Here is an 18,907-nt window from a genome sequence, read left to right as displayed (position 1 = left end):
TAGAGCTTAAGATTCCATTTAGCCGACAGGGAATTTCTTGTTCTAAAAGATGGAGTCTATGGAGTAACACTGGGGTTTCTGTTAAAACAAAACAAAGAAGTTCCCCTTCTGCAGGACACCTGGAATTTTATAGCACAGGGCTGTACTTATAATCCATTTTTCAGACTGCTTGTGAAGGAGCGAATCCACAATGGAATAGATCTTGTATTTCAGTCTCATTTCCATTTACTAAGCATATTATCAGTTGGATGCTTTGGAAATGATTAATGACCCTTCCGAAGCATTGCTGCAGACTTTAGGAGGTACATTATGAATGTAAGTCCACAGCAGGAGGACTGGGCACTGGTATGCATATTCTGCTAAAATCAGCTCTCCAGCAGCAGTGCGTAGGAACTGCTTGAAATTATGAGTAATGGTAACAGATGGAGCAGTGCAAAGCTCTTCTAAGGCTTAAATAAACAGAAATGTCTGATTTGTTTGCATTCTATGGAAATAATAATAATATAATTATAAATAATAACTACACAGAGAAGGTCTTGACATGCTACATAATAATTCCCCTGAAGTATCTCTCTATGGATCTGAATCCTTAGATGTATGTGGGCTGTTTTATCCACACTAATAAAAATCTAATCATCGAAAAAATCTGTCTCTGAGCCCTGTCAGAAGTTCATGCAACTGTGTAATCTATATGATGGTGCGCTATACTGTTAGTATAGCGCACCATCATATAGATTACACAGTCAATTAAGTCAGTTTTCCCCTAAGCAGTCCAACCTTCTTGGTGCCATTTCTTGTTGCCAGATACACCTTAAATATTGTATCACCTATTCACTGTCACCACAGCACTGCACAATCCACACATACAAAAACACCTGTTTGTTTAGTGAATACCGCTACAAAGGTTTTGTCTTGTCTGAGGCAGCAAATCAACCCGTATGCAGCATTTTATTTTTTACTCAGTTCATGCTCCACATTAAGACTGCAAAAATTGCTTTCCCTAGAATATCATTTGGATTCATTAAAGACCGTCAGAGCTGCTAAGCCGCTGAGCATTAGAACACTAGGCATCTCCAAACCTTTCCTATATTCCTGCAGACTGTTCACTGCACTGCAGTAGAGTTGCAGTTTCAGGAAACCAATCCTGAATGTTCATTGGAAAGATTTACAGTGCCATGAGTAGCTATATTTTAATTTAGTACCAAAGAGTAAAAGTTCACAAAAAAAGCCTTTGTTTTTTAACTAAAATACTGAAATATTCTTTAAAAGAATGCTACAGGAAGAAGGCTTAGTGCACAGGATTTATTAATAGCCTTTTAGATTAAGTTGCTTTGAAGGTACTTTCTTCAGTGTTTATGTGTGTAATATCTGCATAACATTGATGCCTTTCTATGTTCTAGTGAACAGCCTTTCTAAAACCCTTCCCCCCACCTAAACAGATTTGTGTGAGACTTTTCTTGATTATCTAGTAAATTAACTTTTATTTCATTTCTGACTCCCAAAGACAAAAATCTTCCCAATGGGCATCTTCCTGACCCACTTCTCCAGTACGTTTCCTTGCCTTTATGAAAAACTAGAGAATTTCTTAGTGAATAAGTATGATCTACGTCACAATTTCTTCTTGCAGTAAAAAAGACAATTCCTCTGATCGGCAGCATGTTGCTGAGCTCTTTTGACTTCAAGGACATTTATCTTTTTATTAACTGCCCCACTTTAATGGAAAGTACAATACATCATTCTTCACATATAACTAGTTTAATAGAGAAAATATTAGTTTAAACATATATTTAATATAAATAAGCTCTTTTTACAGCAGTGTTCTGCATTAGTGATTTCAATTAGTGCTGTAACTCTATTGGGACCATTACAGCGGAATACTTCTGTATTTCAGAACAATCATAGGAATGAAAAAGGCTATAAGATGCAAAACATACCCAGTTTTGGCGAAATTTGTCCAGTATGTCATAACTACTGCACTGAGCATGACGTCATTTTTGGAGAAGTTGCAGTTGAACAATTCGGTGGGACCAATCATGGGAATGCCAAACACATAAGGAACTTCATCACCATGCGCTGAATCAGCCCAGCTTGGTTTCATTTCACTTTGGCAGTGGTGATAAAATGCATAGAAATATGTTGGAGAGCCATACTGGGCATGCAGGTCAGCTGTAGCAACAGCTGGGGCAACCCACTGGTGGTCAGTAAACAGAGCTACCAAGGTCTTCCTTCGTGTTTCAGGGTTTTCCTTATCTGCCCAGTCGGTGTACATGAATTTAATGGTCTCCCGGAGTGTATCCTTCCCTTCTGGATAGCCATACAGATTGTCCACAAAATTGGAAACGGAAAAGTCAAAGTCATTTGGGGAAACACCATCTTCGTTGTCCACAATGCCATCCACAAATTTTAAGCCTTCCCCTTGGTTCACACCTAGCATTATGTCATAGTTAAGGAACTCTCCCTGCTCCATTAGAATCTGAGGGTCATCTGGAATCACATCCCCATCAATCACAGGCCCAAAGGCAATGTGGTACGTGGCTGGAGTGATGGTCTGCTGAATGAGTTCTTTGTAGTTCTTATTACGAAGGCATTCAACTAAGTCGGTGGTATCCAGCATGTCACAGCCCACTTTATCTGCCAATATCCGAGTGTATTTGGCAGGCTGGTAGTTCACTGCCCAGCTGGACAGGGCTGTTCCACTCTGTATGATTGCCTTTTGGAATAAACCTGCAGGTGCAAATTGTTTAAATGCAAATGAAATTACATATAAAAATGCTGCTTTTACTAAGCAAAGAATACTCTGATTGTATGATACTGAAAGGATGCAGATTCCTGTATTTCAGTTCTATTTCCACTGATTTAACTTTTTAAATTTAATTTAATTTAAATCTCTTCCTTTTCACTGTAGCTTTTAATAGACTTCTAGATAAAATCTCCCTGGTTCTTGATGGTCATACATATAAAGCCTGAAAGTTTTAGGTTAGTATTTCAAGGACAAAATATATTTTTCACAATAAGCGTACACTTTTAACAAAAATACCTCAGTTTTGGCACAGTGGTAGTTCTTTAACATTTTTAATCTTTGCAGGAGTGCCAGTTACAAACAATCATATTCTCTTCTGCATGTAAATGACTCACATAAATATGCTCTTCACTAGTTTAAAGGTCAAAGGAAAATTATGCACTCTTTTTTTTTCCCCTTTCACAGAATACAGGCATCATATAATTTGAAAAAAAATATGCTCAGCTAAAAACAGTTTAATAAGCTTGATTTCCAGGATCCTTCTGCACTGACATCATTTTTCATTACCTGCTTACATATATTTTCCTGCTATCATTGACTATTCTGATAAATTAGAATATATTTGCATTTTTCTGAAAGGATTTGAAAATACTGGGCCAGATTCACCTGGTGCATTCTGGTTGCTTTGCTATTCTCCGGTGTGCAGAGCAACCAGAGACCTGGATTTAATGCAGCTGTGTGCCGTCAGAGTGCAGCAAAGCAGTTGAAGCATACCAATGAATCTTCCCCATAAATTTTTCTGTTTGCTTATTTGGGTTGCTTAGTTTGTTGGTGGGAACACTGAAATGTCCTATTTGAGTATGCAACCTAAAATGTCTTGGCCAGAGTGTATATACAGACTACAAAGCACTTACATACTGTGGATGATTTGTGAAATAGAAATGACTAAGACAGAAGTTAGCTCCAAGTACCCAGAACCATATCTGGTGAAAACTGACTGTGAATAATACACCTTATGATTATTAATTACTGAACAAATTACAGAATGTCAAGGCTGTGATCAGCAAAGATTTTCATCACTCCATCTGTTTGCTTTTAGCATAGTTTATAGCCCAGTTTTACTCATTATGCCCTATTTGTACCAATATGTGCAATAATTTTAAGTACTTTCAGATAAAGCATGCTTGCTATAATATCTGCTACAATTATCCCTGCTAGATCGTTTTATCCTATAAATTCCTCTATGTGTTGAAGCAGGGGGAGGAGCAAGGGGGCAGAAACAGATCAAAGATTTTAGAGAACTGTGGTCTTTTTCTAATTTTTTTGTACAGTATTATTGATCATACTTACTGGAATCTTTCTGTAGAGCTATTCAATACCTGCACTGTACATTAGTGCATTTTTATTCAGGGGCCAAAAGCCTTGCAGGTCAAACTTTTATTACAGCCCTGTAGGAGCTTTACATGCATATGGACTGCAGGATAGCCTCACATATGTAGAGTCTCTACTCTTTTTTGTACAAATTTGCATTGTGTTAAGACATTAAAATGTATGCTTGATGTGCACAGACAGGCATCTTGCAAATAAAAAAAGAAGGCTCACTGCCCCATTTTAGTTCAGGTAGGACAGACAATTGATGGAAGAGAAGATGGAAAATTTGAATATAGACCAGACAGTTTAGATTTCCTGGGGAGCACTTTTAAATGTAAATTTATAAATTACGTTTTATTTCTGATTTCATGCCATAGTAAAAAACATAATTGTAGGATTACTAAGAATCAGCTGGAACACTGGCTACTATGTATTTCATTTATGTTGTTGGTATATAATTCTGAGTTTCTGCTTGATGGTGTCAATTGCTTTGCATTTCAGTTTAAAAAAAACTGCACTAGGTTTTAAAGGGTCCCTTTTTACCTTTATTTTACCAAGAGGATTGTTACCTTCTGAATAGTGAGATAGTGTTAGCAGACTAACACAGGATGCTCCTGCTCCGGATCCAAAAATAGTAACTCTTTTTGGGTCTCCTCCAAAGGATCCAATATTTTCTTCAATCCATCGTAAAGCTTGGATTTGGTCAAGCAATCCATAATTGCCTTTTGCAGCTTGGTCTCCGGTACTTAGAAAACCTAAAAGGCAAAAGAGACAATTTTAGTTCACCAGCCACAGAATTAGCTATGGGGTATCCACATATTCGCTTCTTTTCTCCTTCAGTTTATTTTTATGAAAGGTCATAGTCCTAACTAAATGTCTTCAATGCAAACATTAAAACCCAAGAACATTTTCGCCTTATAGTAGACACCATGTGTAGTGGCAAAAAACAAAACATTTCTTTTTTTCAGATAACCCAATATCCAACAAGCAATGCAGGCTGAAGGTTTCACAAATTTGATAAATCTTTATGTGAACAACATAAAAAAATCCCTCTTCCAAATGTTCTTATTATATTGTGCATCTACAACACACAGGAAGAATTAGGAATTAGAATCAGTTCTTTCATTGAGGACAAAGATCCCTTGCACATTCATTTAGATTCCTTTTGGCATTGACCAAAATAGTCCAGTACTGAGCAGTTCTGCAATTTATAATCTTTGTACAGTACAGAAACAAGTATGTCGCAACAGTTAAAATAAATAAAATCTAAGTAAAACAAAATTGAAAACCCTAACAAAAATTACACTCAAGCCAATTCTACAAAGGATATTTACAAAAAAGATGCAGGTCAATCCTCAGCCATTCAACTCTAAGCATCCAGACTTCATCTGAACAAATTGGATTCTAAATCCTTCCTTGGAGATGTTATGAAAAGTTGTTTTGCTATTTTTTTCACCCCCTATACCATAGTTATTAGATTTTAGAAATAAAGCATGCCACATTTGCTACTTGTCTTGCAACTTAGAATAACAAGAACTAAAAAAATAAGACTCTGATTAGTTTTGCATTTCTAACACCAGCTTACTCGAAGCATCATGCTAACCATGCTGACTGGAACAATTTGGGTTCTAAACTATGCACTATGTCCATATTACCATGGATAGTCATTCATTGTTTTAAAAAAAAATTGCAGAGAGCTTATCCTATCATGTGAGAACAGAATTCTAGAATGAACACTTTAGAACAGCTCAACATTTTCAAATGGACACCATAGATTTAACACTACCTTACATCAATTCAAAAGTGTCCTGAGTTTAAAAAAGAGTAACAAATTGCCATTTCTAAGCTAATAATCAGTGCCTTTTCAGACAATGCTGCCAAATGAGGGTCACAAACCACTGGGGGACCATTGCTCAGGGACTGACTGAAATGATGAACATTCACCACTTATGATCCAGAGCCCCCTTGGTGTGAGATAAGAGTTGCTGTCAGCTGATAGAGAGCTCTGTAGAGAAAATTTGAGGCCCCTAGGGAAAAAAATACACACCAGTTTTGGACACATTCCCCATTAGGCTCATCCTGTGGATCTAAAACTTTTGGTCATGTGATATGGCGGAGCTGAGGAAGATAAATAATTCTACTGAATCTTGGGCTTTGCAAACATGGTCCGTTTGAACTGTTTTGCCAAGAGAGCACAGATATGTTTGTTGTGGCTCTGGTTGTTACTTAAGTGTCCAGAAGATACTTCTAAATACACACAGCTAGAATCATAACAACAAACAACAACAACAAAATAAATTAGACAACAAATGGGAGTGTTTAAACTCAGTAGCACGTGGCATGGTCTATAGTAAAAGCAACATTACATAACCTCCTTGAGAGGAATACATTTCAAACAAGGGACACAACTCCAGATTTAGGATATATAATTTGAATTAGAATGTCATAAAGGCGGACAATGTTAAAGCAAGATTAGCTACAATTTAGTTAAATACACTCTCACCAAAATCACTTTCTGATATTTAATTAGCAATTACTAATTAGTATTTAATGCCAACAAGTGCTTTATAAGCACTTGCATTCATTTTGAAATAGTTGCTCTAATTTACTACAAAATGAATCATACTGTCTGTCAGGGTTCCTTCCCCACTCTGAACTCTGAGGTACAGATGTGGGGATCCGCAAGAAAGACCTCCTAAACTTATTTTTACCAGCTTAGGTTAAAACTTTCCCAAGGCACAAATTCCACCTTGTCCTTGAATAGTATGCCACACCACAAATGATTTAGACAAAAAATCAGGGAAAGGACCAATTGGAGTCCTATTCCCCCAAAATATTCCCCCAAGCCTTACACCTCCTTTCCTGGGGAAGCTTGAGAATAATATCCTCACCAATTGGTACAGGTGAACATGGACTCAAACCCTTGGATCTTAAGAACAATGAAAAATCAATCAGGTTCTTAAAAGAAGAATTTTAATTAAAGAAAAGGTAAAAGAAACACCTCTGTAAATCAGGATGGTAAATACTTTACAGGATAACAAAAGATTCAAAAACACAGAGGATTTCCCCTCCAGGCAAAACTTTAAAGTTACAAAAACAGTGATAAACCTCCCTCTTAGCACAGGGAAAATTCACAAGCTATAACAAAAGATAATCTAATTTATTTCTTTGCTATTACTTACTATTTCTGCAATACTAGATGCTTAGTTCAGATATGGCTTAGGGAGATGTATTTTCCCTGCTCTGGTTCCTTGCTGACTTCTAGAGAACAAAGAAACTCCAAACCCAAAACATTACCCCACAGATTTGAAAGTATCTTCTTCCCTTATTGGTCCTTTTGGTCAGGTGCCGACCAGGTTATCTGAGCTTCTTAATCCTTTACAGGTAAGGAGGGATTTTATGCTACCCTTAGTTGTATATTTATGACACTGTCATTGCTAAAAAAGATCCTTTCATGTGGGCTTACTTATGAAAACTTTAGTCAGGACAGGTATAAAAGTAGCATCATCTTTTCTTTTCAAGTTAACACTTAAGAAAGAGACTATTAATCCACAAATGCCAGAACAATTTTTTTCCACACTGGTCTGGTTCTTTTTCCACACCCCTTTATTATTTTTTGGGGGTTTGTCAAGCAAAGAATAAATCTTGCTGGTTTTGTTTCTGCAGTCCATTGCAATATTCTGTAATTTATAAGCCTTTATTAAATCAGAACTATGACCTCCCTGGGAGAACGTGACTGTTGTAACCTTTAAAACAGCAAGGTAATTAATATGCAGAGCCCAAACACATTTTAGTTCTTCTAGCAGCATCAAGTTAAATCTGGTTCTTCTTTGTGATATTGAATTCCTTCTACATGTACTGAAAGGTGACTGAATGAAACTGCCATCAAGGAATATCTGATGTTTAACATATAAAGATTTTTTTTTTGTTTCAGTAGTTCTCTGCTGATCTCATTTTCTGAAAGAACAAGGATTCTTAATTTAAAAACTAATCATCAAGGCAAAATGGCAACCCTATACAACACAAAATTAATGAATACATATGTCTTCTCTTGGTGGGGATATCTGTCCTTCCATGCTTTGAATGCCAGACCATAATATTTGTCCAAAGCCATTTTTAGATTCAGGGCAAGGGATTATATGTTTGCACGGAAATACATAGACCAGCTTGGTTCCTTCGGTGTGGGCTAGTCTATAGATTTCAGAGGGATAAAGTAAAATGTCACTAAATAGCCCTTACCATATATGACTGTGCTTTTGTTTCAAAGATGGGAATTTACACTGGACTTTCAGGAATCTGGTATATTTTTAAAATGCATTTTGATTTTTTTTTCCAAGTTGATTTATGACTCTTTTAAAAGACACTCTATGGGGTTTAGAATACTGTGGGTTGGAATTTTTGACAGAATATGGAGGCTGGAACTTTGCAAGGTTCTCTCATCCCTATTAATGAAACAGATGGTTGGAGTGTTTAAAGCTCAGAATACTAAACACAGAGCTCCTTTCATTTAAAGGCACAGAAAGAAACCAAACTGGAATATTCAGTTCCTGTTTTCACTACTGTTTTCTCCCCGTCAAAACTATGACTTCATTAAAAATAAAAAAGTCTCCCATATAATTCCAGGATAACGGGAAGAGAACATAAAGACCCACTGTGATTTGTTATACTATGCAAATTGCAACTGCACACAGTATCACATTTCTCAACCTTTTTTTAAAAAACAACAAATATAAATACATCTCAACGGTCATTACAGTAAAACGCCTTTAAAATAAGGCTTCTGAATTTAGATAAATTAAGTTTTCAGCTGTAATTTCTTTGGATCTGCTATGTTTCTGTGAATGGGAAAAGTTTTTCTTTAACATACCAATAGAGCTGGAATCAAGAAGGCAAAATAATATATTATAAGAGAAAAGACTGGGATTTTTCTGCTTCTGTCTGTTTTGCTCCATTTTATTGGTGCAGCGCAACCACAAAGCCATTTCAAACAGTTCCTTAGGGATTCAGGTAGTTGTACAGATGGCATACATATCTCTACAATAACCCCTCCCACCCACTATAATTGGGGACATGGCAAAGGCAAAGGAGGTGTGGCTGGCAGTGCTTCTGCCAGAATGACCCCCTTAGGCAGAGGTCCCCAATTTGTGGGTGCTGAGGAAAGTTTGGGGTGTGCAGCTGGGGCCCAGGACATCCCCCATGGGGGGCAGAGAGGGAGCGCCACTCTGCTCTGTGTCTGGACCCGGCTCCAGCTCCACGCCCGGGGTCCCAGCTCCTGACCCCGCACCTGGGGCTCTGCTCCTGGCCCTGGCTGCTGGTCTCATGCCTGGGGCCTTGGCTGTAGGCCTCGTGCTCCAGGTTCCAGCCTCTGTCTCCTTACCCCTGTCCGTATCCCCTGCTCCTGGCCCCAACCCCAAGGAGTATGTTGGGGGGGCATGGACACTACAGGGGTAAGAGGGGGCATGAGGTAAAAAGTTTGGGGACCACTTACCTTAGGGCATTGGCAGCTGGTTGCAATTGGGGAAGTCTGCAGGGGTTTTACCACTAATAAAGTTTGCAGATAAACACAAAGATTGGGAGACTAGTAAATAATGATGTGGACAGAGCAATCTGGATCACTTGGTAAGCTGGGTGAAAGCAAACAGTATGTGTTTTAATACAGTCAAATGTGAAAACTATATTATATATCTAGGAACAGAGAATGTAGATCATATTTATAGAATAGGGATGTCTATTCAGAGAAGCAGTGACTCTGAAAAAGACTTGGGGGTCATGGTGAATTATCAGCTGAGCATGAGCTTCCACAGCAATATGTAGTCAAAATGGCTAATGCCATCCTGGGGGATCTCAAGTAAGAGAAGGGAAATTATCTGACACCATTGCAATTGCTACGCAAATACTGTGCCCAGTTCTAGTGTCCACAATTCAAGAAGGATGTTGATAAATTGGAGAGGTTTCAGAGAAGAGTCACAAGAATAATTAAAGTATTGGAAAACATGCCTTGACTGTAGGAATTTAGTCTATTTAGCTTATCAAAGAAAAGGTTAAGGGTTGACTTGATCACAGTCTATAACTCCACACATGGGGAACAGTCATCTGAAAATGGGTTCTTCTAGCTAGCGGACAAAGGTATAACAAGATCCAATGGCTAGAAGTTGAAGCTAGACAAATTCAGACTGAAGACAAGTTACTCATTTTTAACCATGAGAGTAATAAACCATTGGAACAACTTATCAGTGGATGTGGTGGAAGGCCTAGGGTGGATTATCAATCACCAGAAATTTTAAAATCAAGATTAGATGCTTTTCTAAAAGAGATGCTCTAGTTCAAACAGGAATTAATTTAGGGAAGTTCTATGGCTGTGTTATACAGAAGGTCAGACTAGATGAGTACAGTGATTCCTTTTGGCCTTCAGATCAGTGAGATTTTTCTGGGTTGTGCTAGGAGCTGAAATGGCTTCCTGCCAGACAGCATAAATGATATGTAAAGCCATCTTTGTGGCCCTCTGCTACCAGCTGAGCCTTGTAAAGCGCTGATGCAGCTGAGGATCTCAGGGCCACCCGGGGGGGGGGGGGGCAAGTGGGTCAATTTGCCTCAGGCCCCAGGCTCCAAAGGGGCCCCCAAGAGAACGGCTGAAGCTCCTGTCCCAGCCCGACCCGAGCCTGTGTCCGCCCCTCTCCCAGAGCCTCAGCACATCCAGGGCTGTCCCTGAACAGCTGAAGCCTGACTCCGACGCGGCCTGAGCTCTGCCCCGCGTGGTAAGGGGGCGGAGCTGCAAGCTCTGGGCTGAGTGGAGGAAGTTCACAGCCCCGCCCCCTTTACCCCAGGGCTCTGAGCGGGGAGGAGCTCGCAGCCCCACCTTCTTACCACGCGGCTCTGAGTGGAGTGGAGCTCAGGCCCCATCGCAGCCATGCTGCACCGCTCTTCAGGGACGGCCCTGGATGTGACGCGCTGAGCCTCTGGGTGAGGGGAGAGCCAGGGGTAAGAAGCTGGGGCTGGGAGGGTTTGCTGAGAGGCAGGGAGTCTCGGGGACAGTCAGGGCACAGGAAAGGGGCAGAGGTTGAGGGGGGCGGTCAGGGGACAGGGAACAGGGGGGTTGGATTGTGTGTGTTTCAGGGGTCTGTCAGGATTCAGTGGGGGGCGTGGATAGGGGTTGGGACAGTCAGGGGACAGGAAGGAGGGGTGGAGTCCCAGGGTGGTGGTGTCTCTGGGAGACGGTGAGGGGACAAGGAGCAGGTTGGGTCGGGGATTCTGGGGGGGGCAGTCAAGGGGCAGGAAGTGGGTGGGGTTGGATAGAGGGTAGGGCCAGGCTGTTTGAGAGGCAAAGCCTTCCCTACCCTGGAGCTCATTCAGCAGTTTGAGGTTTGCAGAAGAGCCAAGCTGTCAGCTTTTCCATTAGGGCTACCGTCCCTTTCACTTCTCAAATGCCAAATTATAGCCTACATTTAATTTCAGTGCCATAGGGAGATTCATGTCAGGGGAGGGTAGCTTCATTTAAAAGTAGCCACTGGGGGAGGGATCACATGAGAAGAGCAATATTCTTCCCAACCCTATGAAGGGAGACTCCCCCTCCCCTACATTCCCTGAAGCTCCAGAAGGGTTAATGCAGTGGTTCTCAAACTTTCATCCTGATGACTTCTTTCACATGGCAAACCTCTGAGTGTGACCCCCACCCCTTTAAATTGAAAACACTTTTTTATATATTTAACACTATTATAAATGCTGGAGGCAAAGTGGGGTTTGAGGTGGAGGCTGACAGGTCACAACCCCCAGTAATAACCTTGTGACTCCCTGCAGGGGTCCCGACCCCCAGTTTGAGAAGCCCTGGGTTAATTTAATTTTAGCACCCTGTGTTCATTCACATGCATGTGCTATTTTGAGCATGTCAGTTTTCACAACATAGGCTCATCCCAGATTCTGGAACGAGCTCAAATGCTCAGTTTGTGGAGCATGTACATAAGCTATACTAAAGACAAACCCACAGTAACCGTCACCAGTTTGTGAGGGACCCCATGGAGTCAGTCTCTAGGAAACAGATAAATGCATGGAAGTTAAGTCCATTAATGGCTATTAGCCAGGATGGGTAACGAATGGTGTCCCTAGCCTCTGTTTGTCGGAGGGTGGAGATGGATGGCAGGGGAGAGATCACTTGATCATTACCTGTTAGGTTCACTCCCTCTGGGGCACTTGGCATTGGCCATTGTCGGTAGACAGGATACTGGGCTGGATGGACCTTTGGTTTGACCCAGTATGGCTGTTCTTATGTTCTAACCTAAATGAACCCAAAGTTATGGAGACAGATATGAGTCAAGGAAGCCAACAGAGTATCAGAAAGCTGAAAAGATCTCTGACTGGATGGGCTCAGGCGTTTGGTCACAAGCTGAGGTGGTTCAAAAGTTTTGTATTTTTTTTAAGCAGAATTTTTGTATTGTTTCTCTAAACAATCAAACACAGCAAGCAGCAAATATTTGGCCACGCACTTCTGAAACCCCAGACTATATTCAGGTTTTGGCAGACTAATTTCAGCTTTTCAATTAAAAAAAAACACAACAAATTTTGAAGGAAAGCAGACATTGTCCGTGATTTTTTTCTGCTTTTTAAAAAACCCTGGTTTTTGAACCAAAAAAGTTTTGATGGAAAATATTTATCCAACCCTTTTAATGAGCTTTAGTGCCTTTTAGCAGTAGTTGATGCTGAGAGCCAGTGATACCTTGTAAAGAAGTTTTCTCTAAACTAGGTTTGTGCTGAGATGCAGAAGGTGTATTTTTCCCAGGTCTGCCTGTGAGGGGGAGCAAGTGGAGCAATTTGCCCTGGGCCCCACAGGGGCCCCCACGAGAATATAGTATTGCAATTTTTTTATGGAAGGGGCCCCTGAAATTTCCTTGCGCCAAGGCCCCTGAATCCTCTGGGTGGCCCTGGAGGATCTGTCCCAATGTGTATATGTAATTAAGTAGATTTCTAAAGGAATATAAGTCTTTCCCTTGGATGACTTATTGAAATCTCTTCTAGGTTGGTACTGAGCACAAGCTGATGAGGTCTGACAGCTATGTAATTGTTTATGTGAAACGAGTTGGTGATTTCACTCCTGTTTCCAGTGAATTGAATTAAAACTGCAAGAACCACTACCACAACAGGTATCCTGATTGGTAGAGAACTCCAGGCCTTAGTAGACACAAAGAGTAAGCTTCTTGCTTCTAGAAGTGGTCTCTCTAGCAGGAGGAATAACTCAGTGAGCACTGGCTTGTTAAACCCAGAGTTGTGAGTTTAATCCTTAAGGGGGCCATTTGAAGATTGGTCCTGCTTTGAGCAGGGGGTTGGACTAGATGATCTCATGAGGTCCCTTCCAACCCTAATAATCTATGATTCTCATTGGCCCAAAAGAGAGACATATTGGCAGGGAAACACGCCAGAGCAGAGTTTGTTACAGACATGTGAATACTCAGTAAGTTCATTGACTTCACTCCAATTATCCTGGATTTACCCCAGTGTAAATGTGGGGAGAATTTGGCTCAGTTTGAGGAAGTTTTCACTGCTACTGTTCATTCTGTGTCAGACCTGCAGATAAATAGAGGACTTCTCTTCTCAAGTCTATTAGTCTGTCTGTTTTCATGAGCATTACATTCACTTTATAAAAGTATTCAGGAACAATTACAATATATGCAGTTTTGGAACAGTAACCCCCCCATCAAAGTTAATATTGTAGTTCATGTCCAGCCTCCAGATCACCATAGCCTCACCCCTACCAAAAATCCACAATTACTAATATAATTTGCAATTTGCATTCATTTAATTACTAAGTTTACGTCTCAATCTTTTTAAAGCATTCCAGTAACAAAGTATTATGACAACATTCTCTTGCCATTTCCCAAATGGCATAACCCAGTATTTTGTCACTGTAGAGTAACCTATTATTTATCTTCATATTATGGCCTCAAAGCCAAATCCATATCAAATCAATGTTAAGATTATCTGAAAGCCCAAATTCCAGCTGGGAATAGCTCTTCAATGGTGTATGCTTTTTGTTTTCCTTTATCACCACCTGGAATGATAGACTCCAAACTAAATATTAGTAAGAAACTACAAATTGACCTGTTGTACCATGTTAATCGCTTTTCTACTGCTTCCTTACTGATCCCCTTTCACAAGTTCCAGCAGTGGCATTGGGCAGTCCAATATCAACATCTGCTGTGAATGATGGAAAGCAGCAGCCAACTAAAAGAAAGACATATGTGATTAAAGTATGAGGTGAAAAAGCTTTCTGCATCACCCTAGAAAGCCTGTAGACCAATATAGTCTAAATATTTTGAAACCAAAAGCTTTGTCATGACCCCAAGTGGTGAACAAGTAGTGCTTAAAGTGAGGAATAGAACAATGTGAAGAAACTGTTTCCCTTCACATTGATTCCACTGCTTGCATATACTGTACTAATATTTTTAAATGTGGGGAATGTGTCCTATTTTCCTTTTTTTCCTTTTCTCATCTCAGATATGAACTGCTGTATGCCAAATTCATCCTCATCTTAGAATCATCCTGTCTGGTATACACAGCCTGCATGGTCACAGAAATAATCCTTTGTATATGTGCCAAAGTGTAACAGACTTGAAACTATGAAAAAGATAAGTAGAAGCCAGGGACACCTTCAAATGCAAGGAGTCCTTCTGTTGTGATGTCTAGCAGGTGGGGTCCTTTAATAACCCGTCTGGCTTGAAGTGAAATGTTTCCCATCCTGATCTGAAGGACAAATGCTGCCACACATCCTATTAGCCTATACATTCATTTTTTTGTTCTAAATGTATATTGCAGAGGATACGAAAAACCTCCTGCTGCAAATGACAAGAAGTATGCAGGGTATATAAAAATGCTAGCATTTTGCCATAGTTTCAAATATCACAGGCAATAGAAAATAAAACAAAAGTCATCTTTCTTAATAAACTGTATTGGCTTCCCAGGACCGTAACACACACACACACACACACCCACTCCCACACCCACACTCCCACACCCACACACACACCTTTAAAATGTAGAAAGAGGCAACATTTCTTTTCCCACAATACAAGAAAATCGTTTCTAAAACTGAACAATAAATTAATATAGCACATTCAGTAAATACCACAATGATACTTCTATTTTTTTTTAAATAAAATTTCATTGCATAATATATTTTAAAGGGTACTATAAGATTTAGAGAAGGTAATTCTTGAAATCAAATAACACTCTCATCCTTGTTTCTTATTCTCTTCTTGCAGCTTTTCAAAGTTAAGTATTACATTCATTACTCAGGAGATGACCTTTCCATAAAGACTAATGTCCAACTTAACAGCCCACACTGTACAGCCAAGACACCATAGTGAGAAATTAATCATCAGGAAATCTGTAGGATAAACAGACAGACTAGTGTATTTTAGTCCATTTTCCTCCTTCTCTAGCTGCTTCAGTATTTCTATCATCTTTCTGCTTCCATATTGCTTCTGTCTTTATGTCTCTTCACACCTGCTACCCAAACCTGCCTTATCTGCTGCAATTTGTTTAGAAAGCAAAATGCTCATAAAAATTAACTTCTGCAAGAGCTGACCAGAAATATGACAAAGACAATATAAATGAATTGCAAGGGTCTATGCTTAGCCAACAGTTCTGCAGGGAATCTAGACACCAAACTGCTGCCCCAGTTTAGGGATGGAGGGGATACTGATGCTACCTCAAAACCTTTTGATCTGAACCAGATTGGCCCTGCAGACAGAATCATAGATTATTAGGGTTGGAAGGGACCTCAAGAGATCATCTAGTCCAACCCCCTGCTCAAAGCAGGACCAATCCCCAAATTGCCCCCTCCAGGGCTAAACTCACAGCCTTGGGTTTAGCAGGCCAATGCTCAAACCACTGAGCTATCCCTCCAGCTCCACTGTCTGACCCTCTGCTGGGTCCCAAGGTCATAGAGGCATTCAGCCAAATGGATACTATTGAGAGAGGGGGGACTGTGATTTGTTCAAACAGGCTTTGCTGCTGAAGTTTGAACTGACGTCTGAGGCATACAGAAAATGATTCTGGGGTGAACGCAAGACCTCAGGCATCATCTACAGAAAGGTCACCAACCTGCTGGGGGAATATCTCCACAATTGGGGAAAGTGCACAGGGGCCACTATTCTGTACTTTGGGGGGTGGGAGGAGAAGAATCAGAATGTCCGTAGTCAAACTTTTAACATGAAAGAAGTACCGCTGAAGACAGTAATAGGAAATTTCACCATGGATGGCCCATGTACAGCCTATTGTGCCACCTGAGCTGTGCCACATACCTATCATGTGAGTACATGGCTGCAGGAGAAGAAGTGTAGTGGGGCCTCTGAATCTCAAAGGCACTGAGGAAGTAGGCTTTGCAATGGCTGTGAGTAAGCTGATGCAGAAGGGCTGTTGGGATAGATCATGGTCAATTCTATCTCCATGGACAAAGCAAGATAACCAGGCTTATCCCATCTCTGCAAAGTGTTGTGAGGTTTATGGGAAAAAAGTGCTTTATATGGAGAGTGCTAAGTATTATTATTATTAATATTTGTCTTTTCTAGTCCCTGCATAGAGGTCATGGCTGCTATTCCAGATCATAGGCTGGAGAAGCGGTTATAGAGGCCTGTGCTTCAATCCCACGATCTTGGGCCTGTGCAACCCCTAAAGAATCCTCCATACTAAGGCCTTATTTTCATTACAAAAAAGAGTACTCTGAATATGAGTTATCTAAGGGGGAGGGGGTAGGAGAATGGAATGGGATCCAGTGACATCTTTAGCTCATTTTTATAAATGTTTTATATATAGTGGGGCAGATACTTAGCTGGTGTAAATCCACAATGTTCCATTGACACAAACAGAGCTATGCCCAATTATTCCAGCTGAATCACTGTGGCATTTCCACCATAAAAAGCTTTTTAATACATGCATTAGGAGAGCTTGTACACAAGATGTTAAAGGCCTTGTAAATATGCATCATTCAACTTAATGTGCTCTTAGAATAGCAGCAGAAATATGAGTGTGAGATCAGAGTGGAGATAAGAGACAGTGCTATAGGTACTATCTAAAGTAAAGCCCTGTGCGTGGCTAGTGTAGAGACCTGGAGTAGGACTGGGATCCTGTGGGTCCCACAGGACTCACTGCCATAATAGTGGGGGCAGGTGAGAGCAGGATTAAAGAATAGTCCCGTGCAGGGCTCTAATCTAAAGTACTGGAGCCTGGGAGTATGCTTGGCAGCAGGTTCTATCACATTTATGCATCTTACCCACAAAATAGTCCAACTGAGTAAAGTGCTACTCCTTGTGAGTAAAGGTGGCAGAGTCCTACCTTTGGATAGAAGAGTACACAACAATTTAAAATTCACATGCACATTGGCCAATCCATTGTCTTTTTTGCCTACTATATACCAGATATTCTGAAATTACACGTTATTACACCCCCTTTGTACATTCATAGGTTAGATCTGTCAGATATGATCAATATCACAAAAGAAGCAACAAGAAAGATCATTGTACATTGTGTTATAAATTCCCTGATGAAAAAAACAAGCGAAAATCTATTAGCTGTAAGTGTCAGTGCCAGGAAATAAATAAACTGTATGTTGTAGCAATTGTATTTTTTAGATACCTAGTCTAGTCAATCCACCCACATTTCTAAAGTGCCCAGTAGCAGTATGGCTTAGAACTCCATTTCAATGTGTTTGGTCTCCCTTAGAAGTAAGTTACGGAATGCTCATTTTACAGATACTGGAACATTTTTAATTGTTACAGGACAACAACTGGAGTGAACGTGTGGTGAGAACCTGTTGAAACCTGTAAGCCCCAGGTTAAATTCATAAGTCACTGATTTGCAAGAAAATGACCAACCAGAAGGGAAGAAGAGAGCATCCCTAGAAGGCCACCATTAATAGATAAATAACAAAGTATTAAGGAGGGCAGTATATTTATTGTGAATGCAGAATAGTGCCATTTATCTCTGATTTCCCCAAAATATAAAAAGTTATCCTGCAAGACACAAACGGCAACCAGTTGTAAAACCAGTGAGTGGATTTTAACTTTAATTATTAGCTTTAAGGAGAGTGGAATCTTTTGAATAAAAGTATTATTGAAGATTATTAATATTACCAGATGACATTTTGTTCTTAGGAAAAGCATCAAGCAAAGGCAATATTATTATATTAATATACAGTCGCCACTTATCACGTTTAAAATGAGGACTGAAATGAGGTAATAAAGCCCATCACCTCAGGAACTTCTCCCAGCTACTGCTTCTTTAATGGATAAGAGAGCTACCAAAGATCCATATTGCTATTACTTGTCTCAATTCTGAACTCTCACAATTGTGTGGAACCCCTACTGGCAGATTTGTGGTTCACGACACTCCCCACCCTCCCTCCCACACACTTCTACAAGTGTGTGAAGAGCAGTTGATTAGTAACTTTGAAATCCAGGCATCTACTTTAGAAGCCCAATATCTAAAGCATATGTCCTCCCTCCAATGAAAAAAAAAATGCCTAAGGGGCTCACCCAAAGAAATCTGTAGTAGAATAGGAAATAGATCTTAAATCTCCTGATGTCCAGTCCTGTGCTTTATCCCTATGGCCATATTGCGTCTCCTTTGGCATGCTGTTATATGCTATCTTCCAGAAGAAATGGAAAGGAGCTAACAGCAGCACAAACTATCAGTTTTGCCTCTGGTGAGCAAAATTAACTGAAAATGAGTTTTTGCTGAAATTAGTGATTTGTGTCAGTTAGATAAGGACCATTAGCAGACCAATCAGAATGAATTATTCCCATTTCCTGC

The 18,907-nt window shown here is 40.1% G+C and overlaps 1 protein-coding gene across 2 annotated transcripts in view; it reads right to left on the bottom strand.

Moving 5' to 3' along the window:
* NLGN4X (neuroligin 4 X-linked) overlaps window positions 1-18,907 on the bottom strand; it is a 303,848-nt gene that overhangs the window by 11,107 nt on the left and 273,834 nt on the right. For both annotated transcript variants that reach the window (XM_075060676.1, XM_075060677.1), the window contains 2 exons: window positions 4,681-4,866; window positions 1,935-2,724 (listed from right to left, as the gene is read on the bottom strand). In XM_075060676.1, the coding sequence (XP_074916777.1) occupies window positions 1,935-2,724; window positions 4,681-4,866 (976 nt within the window). The remainder of the gene's footprint in view (window positions 1-1,934; window positions 2,725-4,680; window positions 4,867-18,907) is intronic.

Source organism: Chelonoidis abingdonii, chromosome 1 (genome assembly GCF_003597395.2).
Source record: "Chelonoidis abingdonii isolate Lonesome George chromosome 1, CheloAbing_2.0, whole genome shotgun sequence".
NCBI classification, from domain to species: Eukaryota; Metazoa; Chordata; order Testudines; family Testudinidae; genus Chelonoidis; species Chelonoidis abingdonii.
Note: the sequence above shows the minus strand (reverse complement) of the source record. Positions and strands in the feature narration are given on the sequence as shown.